This window comes from Artemia sp. Qi Xiang Cuo, chromosome 1 (assembly GCF_049724085.1).
Source record: "Artemia sp. Qi Xiang Cuo chromosome 1, ASM4972408v1, whole genome shotgun sequence".
In the NCBI taxonomy this organism is placed as follows: Eukaryota; Metazoa; Arthropoda; class Branchiopoda; order Anostraca; family Artemiidae; genus Artemia; species Artemia sp. Qi Xiang Cuo.
In genome coordinates this window covers 13,772,390-13,794,220 of record NC_142794.1, presented here as the reverse complement: position 1 = coordinate 13,794,220, position 21,831 = coordinate 13,772,390, and the positions used below count along the sequence as shown (strand labels likewise).

The 21,831-nt window shown below is 33.9% G+C and overlaps 1 protein-coding gene across 1 annotated transcript in view; it reads right to left on the bottom strand.

The window, feature by feature from the left end:
* Nucleotides 1-21,831, bottom strand: part of Tnpo (transportin 1) — a 100,577-nt gene that overhangs the window by 21,971 nt on the left and 56,775 nt on the right. The window contains exons 7-13 of the mRNA XM_089093640.1: nucleotides 20,240-20,392; nucleotides 15,415-15,587; nucleotides 13,359-13,670; nucleotides 11,652-11,835; nucleotides 6,317-6,487; nucleotides 2,178-2,276; nucleotides 213-308 (exon numbers count right to left, since the gene is read on the bottom strand). Of these exons, the coding sequence (XP_088949766.1) occupies nucleotides 213-308; nucleotides 2,178-2,276; nucleotides 6,317-6,487; nucleotides 11,652-11,835; nucleotides 13,359-13,670; nucleotides 15,415-15,587; nucleotides 20,240-20,392 (1,188 nt within the window). The remainder of the gene's footprint in view (nucleotides 1-212; nucleotides 309-2,177; nucleotides 2,277-6,316; nucleotides 6,488-11,651; nucleotides 11,836-13,358; nucleotides 13,671-15,414; nucleotides 15,588-20,239; nucleotides 20,393-21,831) is intronic.

The window sequence follows — 21,831 nt, the reverse complement described above, 5'->3', positions numbered from 1 at the left end:
CATGCTGTCTTGAAGAAAATATCTCGGTCTTCTTTTCTAAGGATCACATTTCTTAAATTCAGTTACGAAGATATGTCTAATCATCCAGAAAATCTTGGAAAAAATAAACCACAAACACATAAAAGTTCATTGAACAATTAACAGCTTAAATTAAGCAGAATGTGGGTGGGTATATACTTTGGTTGGGTATTCATAATGGGACGGAAACTAACCTGTATTTTCTAGCAGAGTTTTAGGGGTATTTGGTCGATTGATTATGGTAATAAGTTGACCAATAAACATCCCAACATATGTCCTCATTGATGACCCTGCAAATACAGATATGAATTCACAACAGTAAGAACAAATAAAGGCAACACCGATAAGAAATTAGTGGCTCTATATTATTAATTTTTTTAAATGAAGTTTACCGGATGAAAGTAAAGAGCGAAGTTGAAACATACAACGAACAAAGATTGTTGCTTTGCAGTTTCTGCAACATAAAAATGGTACAAACTGACTCATAATATTTCCCCAAATTTAAAAATTCTGCAATTTTTGCAGCTTTTTGTTTGATATACTGTTAGTCAAATGAGTGCAAAAATTGCTTTTAGACAATTCCTCTAGAAAACATCTTCCTACAGGAATTCTCTAGGAAACATCCAACAAATCTTCCCCAGTCTTTCGAAGCGCCCACGTTACATAGTCATATTTATACTGTCATTACCGTGGCCGCTGTCACTTATTAGCCAACATAATAGCTATCTAGTAACCAAGAACATTTTTTAACGACATTGGCCTGACATAACAAGAAAGAAAAACGAGTAAAAATGGGTTTTTTTAAAGGCCAAATGAAAATACTGACAAAACATAACAAAGCGAATATTTTGAGAAGACAAATGCCTCTCTTCTTCAGCGCGAAACGAAAAAATATATTCAATGAGAGTGCCGAAGATAAAAGCAACAAAATAAAACGCGATGCAAATTGCGGATATTGGTGAATGAATTACTTTTATGGTTGTTAGGTATTTGGTTTAAATTCTTATAATTTTTGACTTTTATTGAGTTTTATTCATCTTTTAATTTTTTGATTTTATCACAAATTTTTTCACATTACATTGACTTTCCGCGTTTTATTTTGTTCGTTTTCTCTTCGGCACTCTCATTGAATATATTTTTTCGTTTCGCGTTGAAGAAGAGAGGCGTTTGTCCCCTCGAAATATCCGTTTTGCTGTGTTTTGTCAGTATTTTCGTTTGGCCTTTAAAAACCCCCATTTTTGCTCATCTAGTAACTATTAATTTAAACTTGCCATTTTTAAGTAGCTATTTAATAACCCTTTAATTCAGTAGCTCATCTAGTAACACAATTCAGTAACATTGCTATTGAAGTAAGCTACTGTGTCACAGTAGGATAGACACAATAGGCTACTGTGTCTATATAGACTTGAAGCTAATATGTTTGTCTTCCCATAATAGAAAAAAAATGAGGCTGAATATTTCACTAAACCCATCTATTATTATAATTGGAAATATTAAAGCGACCCGGAATAAACCACTAGTTTTTGCTACAAATAAAAATAAAATAAACAAAAAATTTAAAAGTGTTAAAAATTAGATTATGTTTCCTAATTTTTCGGATTATTTTATAATTATACGAAAAAAAATATAACATATGTATTTTCTTAAAATTAGTTTTACCATATATATTTATTTCAATTAATTAATTAAGTAATATATATACTTTAATCAACATGTTTCAATCAATTTAGAATGAATATAAAATTAATTTAATTGCATAATTTATTAATAATAATATATGATTTGATTAATTAAATATCTAATTTAATATTTATATCATATAATTCATATCAATATAGTACACTTTTTCAGAATTCCGAAAAGAATCGGAAGGTTGATATAAAGATGAAACAACTTAAAATTAGAGTCTTGAACGCCGCCACCCTTGTCCTCGAGTGTATAAACATTAGAGCCAAAAAAAAAAAAAAAAAATCTAGAATATTTACAAAACTACCTTTATAGGAATATAATAGACAGGCAAAATAAAATATTTAGATATTAAGAATATAAAAGAAATAAAAAATATACAGAAAACAAAGCGCTTAAAGTCACATAAATCTAATGTTATAATAGAACACTTAAAAAAATGTATAGTAAGACAAAATAAGACGTATATTTACCATATTTTACAGCAATCTCTCCGATTGACCAGGTCGCATTGTTGCACACTGAGATGTACTCGGGATTGAGATTTTGACCAAGAATGGGCAAAAAATCCGCTAAAAAAGGAATACATTCAATTAAGCATTGACAAAACCAAAAACCAAATATGAACACACCTAAAAACCCTAATAAAGTATTAAATGTAACTTTTCATGTACTTTTGACTTGTTTTCAGGTCCCATTGAAATAAATAACACATGAACGCAAAAACCAATAGGATAGTATAGGCTGTGAATAGTATCCCTAGAATCCCTCGGACTGTAACACATTATCGAGATTTAAAAATGCAAAATTCATATTTAGGAAAATAAGTGAATAGAACTTCATCAAAACTTAATATAGGAAACTGAAATATACTCGAATTAAAATTTTGACCAAGGACAAGCAGACTGCTAAAAACAGAAAAAAACATAACTTAGTTATAATAGGCTACGTAGAAAAAAAAACTCAAAGATAAATATGAAAAAAAAAGAATGTGAATTAAGAATTAAAGTTCCGAAAAAAGAAGAATTAAGCTCAGTTTTGTATGTACTTCAAGGTTTGTTTTTCGATTCATTTGAATAAAATACCTGCACTGTATTACCACCAAAACAAATGTATATTTTAGGCTGCAAGTCTAAAATAAAAGGATATAAAAATAAAAGAAAAAAAGAGGAAAGCCTTGGGGCTTTCAGGAGGCCCAAAACCTATTCAATAAAAAAAAAAAAAATTCTTTTTCAAGAGCTAGGGAAAATATTAAAAAACTTCACGAAAACTTCAACTAAAAAGAGCACAATGAAAAGAATTCGGGATTAAAATATTGACGAAAGATGGGTACGAAGTGCACCAAAATAAAAAAAAAGAAAGAAAATTAAGGCATAAAAAACAAAGATGAACACAACTAGAGAAAATGACAAAGTATGACGAGGAATTTATGTGCTTTAAGTTTTATTAATTTATACTCTCTTCAAATGAGCATCCCTCCATTGCATGGCCTTGAAACCAATAGCATACGACCCTACTCAATATCTTAAAAATATAACATTATTTTTCGGAAAATGAGTGAGATGTTGAAGAACTTTCACTACCAAAAAGTCACTGGGTATTCCAAGTGAAACTCTCGCTTTAAGGAAGGAAACTCAGCAATTTAAAAACCGACCAAGAAGAGAGGCCATTAATTGGCAGCCATTATTAGGAATTAATTAAAAAAACCTTTTCCACAAAATAAGTTTTTCAAAGAAAAGTAAAGACCCCCATTAAACCAAAAACGAGCAAAAATAAAAAAAAATAATCTACCAAGCGTGAAACTACCACAAATCAGTATCGATAAATAAATGAAACCCAAAACGAACAGAAATTACAATAAATAATCGAGTCAAACTCAAAACGAGCAGATTAACATGAGTAGGGTCAAAACTCCTATGCCTTCCCAAGCCCAGAACATAATTTGCAGTTTACTGAAAAAAATATAAACGTTTTTGCTTTTATAACTTTAATAAATCAAATAATATTAACATTTTGATTACTAACTATCAGTATATGTATATTAAACTGACAATTCACATTCATTTGCATTTTTATTTAAAATCCAATCGAATGATCCCTTTTCGAAGTTTCTACGACAACTCCTTTTATACGAAGTGCCCTGGTCTAAGAGAACCAAAAAAAAACAAAAGAAAAAAAAAACATTGTGCCAACATCGTTCTTTACATAGGCAGCGCTATTGCGCTACCTATGATATAATTGACACTCATTGCAGATAAGATAACATTTCTTATTTGCCAAAAAACAAACAATAGCAGAGGTACGTAAATTGAATCATGAATGCAACTGAATCAACACTATAACGCTCGTCAGCAAATTCATAAATTACAACGAACGTCAAATACTTCCTAGTGTTATTAAACAGGTTCGTGGTAACGAACTGTAAGTAAGGAGCGACGCGGCTCAATAGAAACCGAAACTCTAAAAAACAGAATTTTGATACCAACATCAAAAGAATCGACTTTTTGTACTGATTCCAAATATAGAAGATTCACTAAGCTTAGTGTTACCCATCAAAACCTGGTCCAAACCACCAAAAGTTTGACTTTTTGTCCCGTTTCTTTAAGCACGACTCCTGAACACACAGGTCCCATCTAATTAGAATAATAAGGCCTTTTTGAAGGTTCAAAAAAACCTTAGCGTAAAGATCGAGACATTGAGGAGGGGGCCACCCTCTTCACATGAGTAATAATTTCTGTTTGTTTTAAGGTTTGATGTTGTTCCTTTCTTTCAGTTACAAAAACTTGTTTTTAATATCTAATCATTAAAATGCCTAATAAAATAAGAGGCAAATGATTTAAAATATCTCACAGTACTACAAACTGGGTAGATTTTGGGCCATCCTTTCCAATATGTCGGAGTCTAGTTTGGTCTTTCACTAGGATGCTCCTTAAGATCGCTATTAAATTACAATGAGTTGAAGATTGACACAACACGACGCATCAATATATGCATCATCATCATCAACATCAATATATATTAGATGATAAGATGAATCGATCTGCAGCTCATTTTAATGACAGCGACTGTCCAGCTCTCAAGTATTAAAGCAGAAATTAAGTAGATAAAAAAATTAAGTAGACCCAAGAAGAAGAAAAAACAAAAAATTCAAGATAGATATACTTTGCTGTTGATTTCACATATTTGATGCATTTTTCACATCGGCATCCACCTCAACAAACACATCCAAAAAAAAATTAACTTTGACCTGTTTGTGTGGGTGTTCATTCCATTTGAAAATTTTTTATTACTCCAAAAATCAGGAAAAAAAAAACAACAAACAAATATTGATAATCAAGCATCGTTCGGTAACTTTTAAGCTTTAGGTCTTCCAAAAAAAAAAAAAAAAAAAAAAAAAAAAAAAAAAATGCGATTTCGCAACAAGCCTACAGCTATACCTCACACTTAAAGGGCACAATACGCGTATCATTGGATTAACTACTTTCACACCTATTCATTGACCAAGCTAGAATTACTAACTTTTTCATTTGGAATGATGTAAACTTGCTTAAAAAGAGAAAATCCCCCCCCCCCTCCTCCTTTTTTACCATTTTCGACCAATTTTCAAATGCCAAGACAAAAAATAAAAATTAAATTTCAAAACGTTATTTGGTAGATGAATAAAGCTGAATTTCAGCCACCGGAAAATATCAAACATTGTCGTTTTACGCTGAACCATTAAAATTTCAGAACTGCAGAACATAAGGCGACAAAAGCTAGCACAGGGAATACGAGCCTTTAGCTTCACTTACAGCGACGATAAAACCCAAGCATAAGCAATAACAAACAGAAAAGAATAGAAGAAAAAATCAATAGATTTGCAGAATAGGGAAGAAGAAGAGGACATGCTAGAACAAAAATAGAGGCATTTTTAAATTGCTAACTTTATGCTCTTGTTTATGGTTAAGATTGCGTTTGTGACAATTCATCCCCCTCACCCCCATATAGCCCCCCCCCCCAATATTTTATGCTCTTCTACAAAATAATAGTCGTTACCCTGACAATACACCCCCGTGATGGACACATATATAGCATTTATTTGCTGTTCTTCCCGTCGGTTGATCCGTTGTAAAACCGTTTAGGCTGAATAGACTCGAGACATCCAGTTTATACTTAGTGACTGTGCTGGATAAAAAAAAAACTTATTTTAAATGAGCAAAAAATATGAATACTAATAGAAAGAAACATGATAGTCCAATTCGTATAATGAGATAGAGAGAGAGAGAGAGAGAGAGAGAGAGAGAGAGAGAGAGAGAGAGAGAGAGAGAGAGAGACAGAGAGAGAGAGACAGAGAGAGAGAGAGAGAGAGAGAGAGAGAGAGAAAGACATAGAGAGAGAGAGAGAGATAGAGAGAGAGATAGACATAGAGAAAGTTAGAGCGTTAGATTGTCATATAGAGAGATAGAGAGAGAGAGAGAGAGTGAGAGAGAGAGAGAGAGGGAGAGAGAGAGAGAGGAGAGAGAGAGAGGAGAGAGAGAGGAGAGAGAGAGAGAGAGAGAGAGAGAGAGAGAGAGAGAGAGAGAGAGAGAGAGAGAGAGAGAGAGAGAGAGAGAGAGAGAGATAAATAACTTACGCAGGCAAGCCTGAACGTGTTGAAAACAGGCCTTAGTAAGGTCCCCCAAGAGAGCAAAACTAGATTGCCGAACTTCAGGCATTGGATCTTGCATACATTGGAAAAGTAATTGCATCAAGTTTGAGCTTCCAATCAATTGTTCAATTTGGCCATTTAAACCTTCTGCTAGACCTAAAAAATAAAAAACTAACTGAACAAAAAAACAAGCCTAGTACACAAAAGAACTGCTTCTCAATACATCAAAAATGTTCAGTAAATGTGTGACTATTCATCTTATTTTTATATAGCGAATGGTCTTTTTCCAGATTATTGTCCCTTGCCGTAAGAGTTCCTAATTGATAGTCGATATTATCTAGCTCAGCGGTTCTCAAACTGTGGTACGCGTAAGCCTTGGGGGTACGCAAAATTATTTAGGGGGTACGTGGACGGCAAATAAGAAAAAACCTTTAACTCTAGACTTGACAATTTTATTTGTATTTTAGGGCCGTACCCAGGATTTTTTTTTTTCCGGGGGTGTTTTACACTACGATTATTTTTCGGGGGGAGGGGGGGTATACAAAAAAAACCTCAAAAACGCATAATAAATTTCTTTATATCCATTTTTGTTACGTTTTTACGAGTCAGACAAACATTCCGTGGGGGAGGGGGGTTCAAACCCCCTAGCCCCCCTGGATACGGCCTTGATTTTACCTATAGTTTACTTAGTACCGGTAACTGAGAAGGGGTACCTAAAATGTTTTGTGGGTAAAAAGGGGTACTTTGTCTGAATAAGTTTGAGAACCACTGATCTAGCTTATTACCATTTCCTTTTACGACATTGAAAATTTACTTAAAGTCTGCAACCTAGCATCGGTAATTCTGGTTTCGAGCTAGAGGTATCCTCTAAGGTGTCTAATGTACTACTCATACCTTTTTGTCTAGGGTTTTCCTATTACGTCCCATTATGTACTAAAAGACTTGATATATATCCAACTATCCTTGAGATAATATTTTCACATGATAGAGAAGAACTCGCAAATAGAACCACTCGGCATGGGCTTCAAAATTTACGTTGTGAATTCAACCAATGACGCCAGAACTGCTTCTTAATACATCAAAAAGGTGCGACGTAATGTTATTTACATTAAACATCAGAAAATGATGTATAAATTCAGTTAAATATATTAAATAAAATTAAAATATATGTGTATTTTAGGAAAAAATATATTCAAATATTAAAAAAAAAAATATAAATAAAAAAACATACAATAAAATATCTATATAAATTGATGAATATATTAAAAAATATAATTAGATTATTGAAAATACTAACGACACGAAAACAAAAAGATTCCTTCTCTCATCAGTAAATCTTAGGTCTATTCATACCTGAAAATTTCAGCCAACACTAGCCCACACAACATTTGCATCAGATATAATTTACAATCAACTGTTCACTCTGTCCATTTAAACGTTCTGCAAGACTTTAAAGTTTGATAAGTACAAATCAGACTAAATGCAAAATAAATTTAGCAATATTTGTGCTTCTATACCTGAGACGGAGCAATGAAATTCAATTTCTAAAATTTTGCCAAATAATTTTCTATTTAAAGCTCTTCATAAAAACTGCTGTTATTTATAAGAGTATCTAGAAGAAAACTTAATTTTTTAATTTCATCAAAGAGTTTTATTTTAAAACCTTTTTTTAATAAAACCTCTGTAAAAAACTTATTTGTTTAAATCTTATCCAACATTTTTATATAAAACCTATTTTACAAAAACCTCTAAAAGATAAGCCTGTCTCTTTAAAATCTGCCAAACAATTTTATTTTAAACCTCTTTGATTGAAAACCTGTTTTTTTACTTAAAACCCGTTGATTTTTTTTTAATTTTGCCGGACAGTTTTTTATTTAAACCTCTCGGACAACCGTACCTTTTAGTTTTGCCAAACAATTTTTAAGACTTTGCTAAACAATTTTTATTTAAATCCTCTTTTTATCAGAAGCTCTTTTACTTGGAACCTCTAAAAAAAAAAGCATTTTTCTTTTTAATTTTGATAAACTAGTTTTTTATTAACCTCGAAGTTCAACGCAGTGCTTCCATTTCTACTATATTTTAGAGTATACTACTCTATTTTAAATGTTTCTTCTCTAATATTTTTAGACCTACTTTAGTACTTTATTTCTACTTTAAGTTTGGATATTCCACTTTTTTCCTTGCCGAGCCTATGGATTTTTGTTACGGAAATAGGAATTTTGGATACAACGGCGGGATTTCGGCACAAGCTATTGACAAACGTTCTAGTTTTTGTCGGACTTGGATAGACCCGCGAAATTTGAAACAAAATAACCAACGGGGAAGGACTGAAGGTTTGATTTTTGGAATGGGGTGGCATCCATCAAGACGCCAAGTGGAGTGCTAAAGTTCACTAGCGTTCTTCATGTCATTCGGTTTATTTTTGGACTTCCCTGCTCAAATGTTGCGTGGAAAGACTTTTCAGCATTCTGAAAACAGTAAAAAATGAAAAGAGGATTGGGCTCAAAAACCTAACTTTGGCTGCGACGATTTCTGTCAAGTATGGGATGAAGCTAAGGCTCCTCTACGTTCACCGAGAGTTTAAAGAAAAAAAAGTCCGTGAAATCCGATGCGACTGCGTCTGAATGCGTCGCTTTTTTATGTATTGGAAAAGACGATGGAGATGGGGACGACAACGCTGACTTGGGGTATTAATCGTAGTATTTGGTGTTTTCTCTTAAATCTTATTAGGCCTATTAGGTAATTCTCATTAAATTTTCCTGAATATAAATTAAAGTATTTCTACATTCGATATTTTCTGGAAAACTGGGAGGCAGGGAGCAGTCTACACTAGTTAAAATTGAATAATTCAAAGGATCAAAATGCAGGTGCCGTCCTTAAATCAAGCTTTATGTTATCCATTTTTGCTACTGTACTCTGATTAAAGTAAACAACTCAATATAAAAAAAAAAGCCAAAATAAAAATAAGGCGTGAAAAAGCGACCAATTGGATATCATTCATGCTAATCCTTCCTACCAATTCAAATAAAAACGAGGGTATTACCAAAGCAAAAATAATGGCAAAAAAAAACAACAAATAAATAAATATATTCATGTGGTCCAAAATCTGAGATCTGGACCCTGAATCTATAAATCTAAACCGAACTTAACTAGTTGAAAAATACAAATTATTGTTTTAAACGTTAAAAAAAGATATTTTGGTACACGTAAAAGGTCTTGAGTTGCAAAATAAGTCGTCTTGAACAAATGCTATTAAAAGTCAGAATTATAGGCCTTTACATGTAACTTGGAAAGAAGTCAGAAAATGGTGAATCTTTGAGGGATTTTGGTATTGAAAATACGAATTTTTATGGATTTCCCACCAGCCTTTATGGGATTGAAAAAATTTAAAGTAGAAACACTGGTAATATAGCGTAAGAATCAATTTTGTTAACGTTCCTGTTCAAATAGTAAGCACGATAGCATACTTACTTCTGGATTGTGCCCTACTTTAATTCTACTCTTTTTTTCACACTTATAAACTTTATTCCCACATTAGTGGAATGGAAGTACTGGTTCAACGTTTTTCAAAAAAAATCTTCACAAATGGAAGTAGGGTTTAGGTTCCCGATCTTAATAAGATTCTGACAAACGTTTTTAAAAGGACATTATGGCAAATTTAGGTGGGATTTCTCCTGAATAACGTTCGATCTCGATCCTGAATAACATAACGATCGATCCTGATGAAATTCTGATTAACGTTTAAAACAGATATGGCGTAAACTGTTCAAACACTTTTTTTTTACGATTTTGCTAAACAACTTTTATTTAGATCTTCTTTTTCTCATAAGCTCTTTTGCTTAGAATCTCTAGAAGAAATAATTTATTTTTTATTTTTACAAACGGTTTTTTATTAACCTCTAAGTTTAACGTTTTTAAAATAACATTTTCAGACATGGAAGTAGGGTTAAGGTTCCCATATGAATAAACATCCATATGAGCTTCTGATGAACGTTTTTAAACGGATAATGTGGCAACTTTAGGTGGGATTTCTCCTGAATAACGTTCGATCTCAATCTTAAATAACATAAACATCGATCCTGATGAAATTCTGATAAATATTTTAAAATGAATAAAGATCCCAATGAGATTCCGATGAACGTTTTTAAACAGATATTGTGGCAAATTTAGGTGGGATTTCTCCTGAATGACGTTCGACTCGATCCTGAATAGCATAACGATTGATTCTGATGAAATTCTGATAAACATTTTAAAATGAATAAAGATCCCAATGAGATTCAAATGAACGTTTTAAACGGATATTGTGGCAACTTTAGATGGGATTTTTCCTGAAGAACGTTCGATCTCGATCTTGAATAACATAAACATCGATCCTGATGAAATTCAGACGAACATTTTCAAATGAATAAAGATCCCAATGAGATTCTGATGAACACTTTAAAACATATATTGTGGCAACTTTAAATGGGATTTCTCCTGAATAACGTTCGATCTCGATCCTGAATAACATAACCTGCTGAACAACAAGACAAAATTCTGATAAACATTTTAAAACAGATATGGTATAAACTTAGATAGAATTTCTTTGATTTGTTTCTCAATTCTCAACTGTTGCTTCATTTTGCCATCATACTACCTTTTTTTCAGAATTTTTTTTTTGCTAGCACATAAAAGGACTCACTACAAAATGTTTGATTCTAAAACAATCGTGAGTTACCAACTGAAAAAGGTCATTTATAAGCTCAAAACAGTTAATTTATATACTATTTATATAAAATGGTAAGTTCAAAATAGTTAATTTACCAAGTCGAATGGAGGGTTAATTTATAAGCAGAGCGGAGTGAAGGAGAGAGGGAGGGTGGAAGAGAGAGAGAGAGGGGGGTATACAGAGTCAACAAAAATGTACTTCGAAATTCGTGGGTACAAACTTCGGGGGTATAAACACGGCTTTATTTCATTGCATTTATGACATTGCATTTCGATCTGGAATGCTTTTCCTGAAGAAATTTATCACTAAAAGTTTCTCTGTTGACTCTTTCAAAAGAAGATTCATTAGTCATTTAAAACCTCGATAAAAGACTAGCGGCAAATAAGATATTTAATTATGCATGGCGCCAAAAATTTAGGAATAAAAAAAAAAAAAAAACCTGTCCGTTGTTTTCATTCTATTGAATTTTAAGAGGTAAAATCTGCCAATTATACGAAAATAATCCGCTTTTCATATTTTAATGTTGATAACTATTTCTAACAAGGCTGTACCCAGAGGGAGGGGGGGAGGGGGATATACAGAGTTAACAAAAATGTACTTCGAAATATATACCTGAAAGGAGATCTAACGCAACTATCATGAAGTCTTTTTCTGGAGCTTCAAACTGATCTGGTTGTTGCATATTTGCGATGTGTTGATTTAAATTTTGTTCAACAAGGGAAACACATCGTCGGAAAACAGGTTCACAATAAGGGAGAAATCCTGACTGAAGGGCTGTTGCAACACTTGATAGACACTGAAAAAAAATCGACATAAAAAATTACTGAATTCGAAAGACAACTATGAAATATAGCAATAAATCCTTACACTATACAGTTTGCCATTTGTGAAAGTTCGAATTCAACATTTTTTTTCCCTATTTAAAAAGTAAGATATTTAAAGAAGGCTAGGGTGTACATTTCAACTTGAGGATTTTGCACAAGACACGTTAGGACACATCCAAGCCTTCATTTTGTCTGAGCAAGTAAGAGCAAGGAATCTCCAGTCATTTATAGTTAATGGGCCTCCCCAGTCATTTATAGTTAATGGGCCTCCCCAGTTTTCAAATCATGTTTTTCGTGTGCAGCTCAAACTAGTACATATTCTACTTTTTATTATTTTTTTATTTTTTTTCCCTCGCATATAGAACTAGTACGTAAAAAAAACTGATGCTCAGGGTAACTCTATTACATTACCCTGAGCATCAACTACTATTGACTCAAAAGACCAAGTTCCACCCACTAGAATAAAAAAAAAAAAAAAAACAACAACAACAGGGAAACCTTTCCAAACGTTTCTGTCTTTCTAGAACATTCTATAAAGTCTACTTTCAAATCTGAAGACGTTTCTATATCGGTATTTTTTTTCAATCAAGATTATGAACTTTTTATTCAAAGAAGAAAGGGTATATTAATAAAAAAAAAACAATAAAAAAAAAAAACACAAAACGCACAACAAAACCTGAAGTAAAGCTTGTTTAGGTAAATAATCACCCCACTAGGCCTATATACTATCCAATACACATAGGTGCCCGCAAAAACAAAGATTAGAGGGGGAGGCTCCGTCGAATGAATTCCTGTCTTCACATATCTGTAAAGAGCTATGGCTTATATTTACGCATTAAATCAAAGGTATCCACTTCCTTGTTTGAGTATATTCCTTTTTTTCTAGAACAACAGCAGTCTCTATAAGTGCTACAAAGAAGGTTGCCACCCCTAACGATTTCTCACTATTTCTAGAGATTTTTGTTTTCATCGGGTGGCAACCCTGGCTACGAATGATAGGGTCATACTTTTAATCAATACTTCCATCAGTGTTGACTGACTAAATATATACTACGGCTAAAACGGTCGAAGATAAGAATGATAACAGAGGCCATAAGAGGAATTGAAAATTTTGGAGAGCCTCGGCCCGAATTCGAGGGGTTAGTTCCCCTTTATACCAAAAGTCCAAGATGACCATTAAAACCCAGAGGGATTTGATTGAAGATGGTCCATCTAGGAGTAGACTCCGACTGGATTTTTTCCATCTTTTGAAGGTTAAGCAGGAGGATGTTGTTGGGCAAGGAAGGGTCCAACAGCTGGCAAATATATGGTAAGGGAACCAAATTAATTTTAGGTTTCCCCAGACAATAATTTTTTTTTTTTTATCAAGGGGTGTTGAGGCAAAGGGCCTTTGAGGCCCTAGGCTTTCTATTACCTGGGTCAGGGAGGAGGGTCGACAACTACATCAAAAACTAGAAAATTTTTTCCTCTAAAAGACAAATAAAAATAAACTAACCTCTAAAAGAGGAAATAAATCCTTATCTTCATCTTTCAAAGCATTCCACTTCATAATCAAGGGCGGCATTAGCATATTAATAAACTCAGGCCGATTTAAATGATGTCCAACTGAATCAGCTAACGTTCCAATTGCATCATATAATATAAGCAGATTTTTATGCTGATACTTGCCAAAGGCAAAGACTAAAGTCTGTAAGATGAATTCCAAATAAGGGACAAGTTCCGTGCATGCTTCCTCTTCCAAAGTGGCAAACGCAGAGCAGGCTGCTTCCTGAACTCGCTTGTTTGAGTCAAGTATTCGCTTTAAAAGCTGCAAAAACAAAAATTTAGCGTGAAGCTAAGAGGATAAATTAACAACGAAACTGGCAATGAAACTCTGGCTCATGCCTCACCCATAATTTAAGGAATTCAAACACTCCCCCTCCTACTTCCTCCATTTTTCCAGCAATTAGACTTTTTCAATCAAGCTCCGGGAGAATTTCTAAATTCCTTGCAAAAGAATTTCTACCTGGATGCTGCTTCCTGAAGTCGCTTGTCTGAGTCAATTATTCGCTTTAAAAGGTACAAAGTAGGATTTTTTTTGGCAAAAATTCAAAGTAGAAGAAAAAACCATATTTAGGGAGAAGAAAAACAAAGAGTACGATAAAAGCCTTAAAAGCCCCAAAATAGAAATTGATATCTAGTTTAGAATGATGAAATGGCAAAAACGAAAAATTGAAATTTGAAAAATTCCAGTCAAGTATTCACTTTAAAAGCCGCAAAAACAGCAATTTATATGTAATTAGCAGAATGAAATTAGCCAAAATTTAAAGTAAAAGGTAAACACAATATTTGCGGCAAGAAAAAATACATTATTTTTCCGTAATAACTAGTTATAGAACTTAACTGCTGTCACCGTCATTTTTTTTGCCTGATAAAATATTTGTCGGACATAAGATAGTACAAAATCAAATAAACTGAAATAAAATTGGAATATAAATCATGAAACAGAAGTTTTTTGGACGATTTAGCAAGAATAGAAAAAAATTGCCGTACATTAGAATACAGAAAAAGAACAGAACACAGCAACAGGGAAAGTGCTAAGAAAGGTCAGAAGGATAGTTATTAGAGGTAGAGTTAGGCGGGTAGTAGATATTAGGTGATAAAGATTCCTAGGAATAGAGTTGGGGCTTAAGGGATATATTCCCTCTGAAGCAAGCAAATTCACCACAACTCCACAGTTGTAACTTGGACCAAAAGAACAAATATATAATTAAAATAAGCCTTAGCTTTACCGAGCCAGACTTATGATATTACTTAGACTTTTCCTAAGAGAACAATCTATACTTGCTTAAAAAAAGGGAGGCCTTGTTTCTTCAACAATTTTTAACCAATTTGCATTGTATTTTTAATCTTAAAAAACCATATACAACAAATTTCAAGATTTGATTCAATAGATCACCTGAATCTCAGCAAACGGATCGACTTTTTTTTTATGTATTAAAACCTCTGGAGAGCAAAAAATAGAATGCAACAAATTCGGACAGGGAACAAAGCGGCTCGGAGAAAGAAATTTGAATTAACCCTAGGGAAGGTGTTAACCAAGATCTCAAGGATGGTTTGTAAGGGTAGAGCTGGGTAGGTAGTAGACCCGTCTTAAGTGTCGTTTCCCTTGTTTGATTTAACACTTGTAAAAATGTTTAATAGACTAACAAACTTAGCTAACATAACATAGCTAACTTTAACAAAAGCTGTGTTAAGATTATCCACTACTACTTCTACGAGTGATGGTGTTTAACAGCAGTAGAAAAGAGACTTGAAGAAAGAGGGAACAAAGCTGTTCAGAGACAAAAATTTGAACTAGCACTACATATAGTGTCAACGAAGATTTGAAGGACGGATATTAGGGGTAGAGTTGGAAGGCAATTGGTATTCAGGTAGAGGCTCCTACGGATAAAGTTAATAGTGATTTTAGAATCGTACTGCCTCTGCCAATTTCGGTATGTTATTTTTCTAAAAATACTAGATATGACATCGAGTACTAAGTCACGACCTCGAGTTGAACAACATCTTACCTCAGTCATTAAAGGTTTCAAATATGCGTCATGGTTTTGTTGCACAACCCAGTGTGAGTACCGACTCAATGTCCAACAGGTTATAGCCCGGACTAGAGCTTTCTTTTCTGCTAAACAGTTAGTCAAGTAGGGTATCAGTTCGGGTAAATGTGGAATCATCCCAGTCATACAACCTAAAAGGAAAGCAGATTACCTTTTTTAGAATTGGATTCATCAAATATTGTCACACTATAAAATGACAAGAAAGTGGATTTTTGAAAATTCAAAGAGCAACAAGTACATCCTTAAGTTCTTATGTCAAACATAGTAACCCTAAAGCCTTGTCTTGATTGAAATCATCCACCCTGCCAGCAGCAGGGCCGGCTTAGACTGGACAGCCAGTCATAGCTGTCAGAATATTCGAAGGCTGTCCAGTTATATTGACTGTCCAATTATAGCCGCCGGTTCAAAAATGATCCGCCTACAAAAATGCTGCTGGGAGTGTAAAGGCTATTTTTTTCTAATAAACAGTTGGTCAAGTAGTGTATCAGTTCGGGTAAATGAGGAATCATCCCAGTCATACAGCCTAAAAAGAAAGCAAGTTACCTTTTCGAAGTTTGGTTCATCAAGTATCATTACATTAAACAAAATGATAAGAAAGTTGATTTTCAAAACTGAAAGAGCACCAAGCAGAAACATAGGTTCTTATGTCAAATACAGTAATCCAAAGCCTTTACGTCATAATAGTTAAGAGGGTGGACAAAAATTAGAACAGACTTAGCCAATTGGGTCTATAAAAAGACCGCTTGGTATTTGATAGCAAAAAAGCTTTTGTGGTTTTTTTATATTTTTTTGTTATTTCTTTTTTTTTGTAAGAGCAAGTTACATATTTTGTACGAGCCATAAGTTAATAAAAAAATTTATTTTCATGAACTGAAAGGACAACCAACTCCTCAAGTTTTATGTCATCGTAATCACAAGCCTTATTATCACAAGAACAGCTAAAAGGTAACAACAAAATTAGAACAGCCATAGTCAATTGGGTTTCTAAAAAAAAACAGCTAACAGAAAACAGGAACAGCTGTTTTCTAAAACAGGAACAGCTAACAGAAAACAGGAACAGCTAACAGCTAAACAACAAAATTAGAACAGCCTTAATCAATTGGGTTTCTAGAAAAAATCATTTAGTACATCCAAACATTTTTGGTTATTTTTTGCATAATTATTACAAGGTCACAGACAGAAATTATTCCCTGAAGGGGAGGGGGGGGGGGGGGTATTAAGTTTTTGGAAAATATTTACAAACTAAATATTGGGCAAATGAATTTACCACTAAAGTACTTTACTTGTGCAGCTCAGTTTTTTTATTTGGTAGCTTGTCAATTTCTCTTATGCGCATCTCTAATCTTTCTCGCAATGTCAAAGACTTAAGTCATTTGACACAATATCTAACAAACAGTAGCTCAATTCACATAAAGTCAAAGTTCTTATGTCGAATACTGTACTCCTAAAACTAGACAACACAGATGAGACCAATTGATTGGACATATAATTACAACAAACTTATTCAATTGTGTCAAACATAAAAATAAAAAAAAAAACATAAGAAAACCCTGCATTTCTGGTAAAATATCTACCAACGGGGATTTCCTCATAGAGGAATGTAAGGGGGGTAAATTTTGAAAAAAAAAATTAATACACAGGTTACATCTGGGTGCTTAAAACCCTCGCTACATTACTTCTACAGATAAATATATTACCAGCAGAAATTTTAACACAAGTGTTGGATGGCTAATGCTTGAAAAATATTTTTTTTGCCAGCAGCTTCCATATTTTCCCAACTGTTAAATTATTTTGTTCTTTTTGAACAATTCATATCTTAGGGGGTGGGGGTGGTCTATCTGCCCTCCACTGTGGGCTACCTGAATCATTAGTCAGGTCACCCACAAGAATACCTGCATGACTTTATCATTGTTGCACCCTATTAAATGACAAACCGTAACAAAAATAGAGCTAATAATCAGTTAACTGCGTTGACCCTAAGACTGAATTAAAGAAGTTTTTATCAGTAATAAATATACGTAACTTACGAATTAACTTACGCAACGAACTTCTATATTAAATATTTTTCATACGTATATTACGTACTGTTTTGACCCTAAGACTGAAAAAGGACCAGAATTGGGTAATTTGTCAAGCTCGTAGAAGTCTCAATTATCAGCGTTGTCTTTCCAGTTTTTTTTTTTTTTTATACCTGTGTCCTAAATCAAATTGAAGAGTCAATTAATATCATTCCATTGTAGAAAAAAAAATCGTATTTCACTTAGAAACAATCTAAAATCGCAAAAGAAATAATAGGTAGTGCATTATTTAACAAAAAACAAAAAGTCACAATTCCTTCATATACGTCTTACTAATCCAAATATAAACACATAGAAGTTTTGACACACGTGAACCAGAGGTGATGATATGGGAGAACACCTCTAATGAACTACACCCTATCAAAACATTCCAAAATATATTCAAGAAAATCTTCTATTTTTCACGTGTTATTTTTCTTAAATAATGTCATCAAAGTCAAAATTGGGGCATCCAGTTATAATACCAACCTTTAGGCAATTCATCAGAACTATTTCAATATCTTTGTTCATCTAGAGGATATAACCAATCCATTTTTAATTGTATATGCGTTGCAGTAAGAAAATGAAATCAGTAATTCAATCCAACACCAAGTGTTTTGATAAAGTCAAGATGAGAGATTAAATGTGATAAGTCATATTAACGCTGACAAGTGATTTCAGATGACAAAATCTCGTCATCACATTTACCACAAACTAAAGACTTCACAGTAAAAAGACGTTATCACAACGCTCAAGTCATTTTGTCGGTAAATGGGTTTTGGTCAAAATCCAAGATCTTTGATCAAATTGACTGATTTTCTCTTGTTTATAGTAGTATATACGTGCATTCAGTGATGTTGAACCACTTCGATAAAAAAGAGTCAAATTTGAGGCTCTGTCGGTATTACTGTTTCAGCACAAACAGCAAGCTAGTAAAAATCTATATCTTTCAACACAAGCTAGAACAATTTTTCTGGAAAACGTCCAACACATTTAATTTTATTGCCTTTGATTTCTTTCGTTGGCCCCAATCTCCTACACCATACTTAGCTATAATAATCAGTCGTGCCTCAAATATTCGACGTTACCCGGATTCTTTATACCTTTCATTCGTATTTATCCTCAAATGTCCGACCTTACTTAGATTATTTTTCTTTCATATACATATTTAGTCCCTGCACCGTTTTTAATTGCACTCCCCACTCCTGCTTCCAAAACACAACTTCAAGCAGATCCTTTTGATCTTTCACAATATATTTATCCACTGCATCATATTTAGTACCATCCGTCAAACCTGCCTCAAATGCCCAACATTATTTGAATATTTTTTTCTTTTCATACGTATTTAGCCCCTGCATAGTAAATAGTTACACTCATGACCCTTACCTCAGATACCCCACCTTGCGCAGATTCTTTGATCTTTGATGACATATTTATCCAATACACCGAATTTAGCTACACTCATCACTCCTGCCTCAAATGCCCAATCTTACTTAAATAATTTTCCCCTTCATATGTATTTAGCTTCTGCACGGTAATTATTTGTACCCATTACTCTTGCCTCAAATATCCAACCTTACTCAGATTTTTTTTATCTTTCACATGTTTATCTACTGCACCGTATTTAGTCCTACACATCACTCCAGCCTCAAATGCCCCAACTTACTTAAATTATTTTTCTTTCATGCGTATTAAGCCTCAGCACCATATTTAGCACCACCCATCGCTCCTGCCTCAAATGCCACAACTTATTTAAATTATTTTTTTTTTCATACGTATTTAGCCCCCGCACGGTAATTAGTTACAACTATCGATCCTGCCACATATACTAAACCTTTTAGGCGTTTTTTATCTTTGATTGCATATTTATACTCTGCACCTTATTTAGCTACTTCAATCACTCCTGCTTCAAATGCTCGACATTACATAGAATTTTTGATTTGTACTGTGTGTAGCTATACCCATCATTCCTGCTTCAAATACCCAACTTTCCTAAGATTATTTTTATCATCTAAAGTATTAAGCCCAGCATCGTATTTAGTTGCGCCCATCAATTCTGTCTCAAAAACCCGACCGTAGAAAAAAAAAAAATATACAAATTTTTGGTCCTTTTTTTTTAAGCCGGACAAAAATTTCCGGGGACTGGGTTACAAATCTGGTAAACCACCTTCCCCCTGGTCACGGTCTTGGCTCAAGGTAATCTTATACTCCCAATAGAAAGCTTAGCAATAAACATAATGGTTGACACCATTTAAATTTACTTCTATCTCTTAGAATAGCTCTTTCACTCAAAGATTCTGAGTGCTAGAAATAAGTCAAACAACACTGATTGATATACATTATTTAGATTTTGTATATATTAACCTTCATGGTAGGGACATTAAGTTATAATTCCTGAACAGGGCCTTTCAAATATTACACCAAAACTGAAAGAACTTACTGCTAAATCAGCGGAATTCCCTTTCGATATTTTTATTTGTTAATCTCAGTTTTTATGGTATTATGTCAATACAGCTTTTTTGTTTTGAGTTGCTTTTCTACATTTATACCCTTTTCTAACACATTTTCTGTATTTCCTTAAAATTTTTGTTTATGAGAATATTTCTGTTCCCCCTCTTTGCTTGTAGCAACTAATAACGCAAACCAATAATAAACAAAATAGATACAAAAGACCCTTAAGACGAGGGGGGAGGATAACATCAACATAAGGCCATGAGACAACTTACCTTCAGCAATTGCACCCAAGGCTAAAATTCCTGATTCCTTGATAACCCAATCGGAGTGAAACAGTGTTTCTTTAAGGATGGGCAATAGTACAGGTAGTAACTCGTCCCTAAAAACACTGGCTAAAACGTCTAGGGCTGCAGCACTGCATTTCCCTGAGGAGAAAAAAAAAATATATGGGCAATAAGGATGGGCAATAGTACAGGCAGTAACTCGTCCCTTAAAAACACTGGCTAAAACGTCTAGGGCTGCAGCACTGCATTTCCCTGAGGAGAAAAAAATATATGGGCAATAAGGATTGGCATAGGACAGGCAGTAACTCGTCCCTAAAAACACTGGCTAAAACGTCTAGGGCTGCAGCACTGCATTTCCCTGAGGAGAAAAAAAAGAATATATGGGCAAATAAGTGATGGGCAATAGTACAGGCAGTAACTCATCCCTAAAAAACACTGGCTAAAACGTCTAGGGCTGCAGCACTGCTGCTTGGCTCACCGTACATGAATAATTAAAACAAAAATTTGTCATATTGATTTACTTTTATTAAATGTTAAATGATGCTTTTCTTTCGAAACTTGTTTAATTGCTGGGAAGTCCGGCGTCCCCTTCATAGCAATGTCCCTTCCCCACGAATAACTTTCCTTCATGGAAAGATCCTCCCAATAACCCCTGACCCCCCCCCCCCCCACTACCAGGAAAATCTCCCTGAAATCGTCTGTATACTTCCAAATAACCAATACTATATGTTAACATTGGGTAAAGTTCATAACTTTCAGCCCTCCCCCCGGGAACTTCGGGGCATTAAGTCATCCTAAAAGACATACTTATAATATTTTCGAACATGCTGAACAAAATGGCTATCTCAAAATTTTGATCAGGTGACTTTGGGAAATAATGCTGGGGAGGGGGCCTAGCTGCCCTCCATTTCTTCTGGTCCTTAAAAAGGGCCCTAGAACTTTAACTTCCATTCCAATGAGCCCTTCCAGATATTCTGGGACTTCGAGGGGGCCTAGTTGCTCCTCCATTTTTTTTGGTCACTTAAAGGGCACTAGAACTTTCAATTTCCATTCCAATGAGCCCTTCACGATATTCTAGGACAACTGGTTCGATACGATCACCCCTGGAAAAAAAAACAAAAAAACAAACAAACAAATAAACACGCACCCGTGATCTTTCTTCTGGCAAAAAATGCAAAATTCCACATTTTTGTAGATGGGAGCTTGAAACCTCTACAGTAGGGTTCTCTGATACGCGGAAGGTGTGATTTTCATTAAGGTTCAATAACTTTTAGGGGGTCTTTCCCCCCTTTTTCGAAACTAAGCCAAATTTTCTCAGGCGCTTAACGTTTGATGGGTAGAATTAAACTTGATGAAATTTATATATTTGAAATCAGCATTAAAATTTGATTCTTTTGATGTATCTATTTGTATCAAAATACCATTTTCTAGAGTTTCGGTTACCATTGAGCCGGGTCGCTCCTTACTTACAGTTCGTTACCACGAACTGTTTGAAAGGGAGCACTCAGTTTAAAAAAATATTCTTTGCCATAGAAAATAAAAGGATATAGTATTTTTTAATATTAAATTAAGAACTAAAA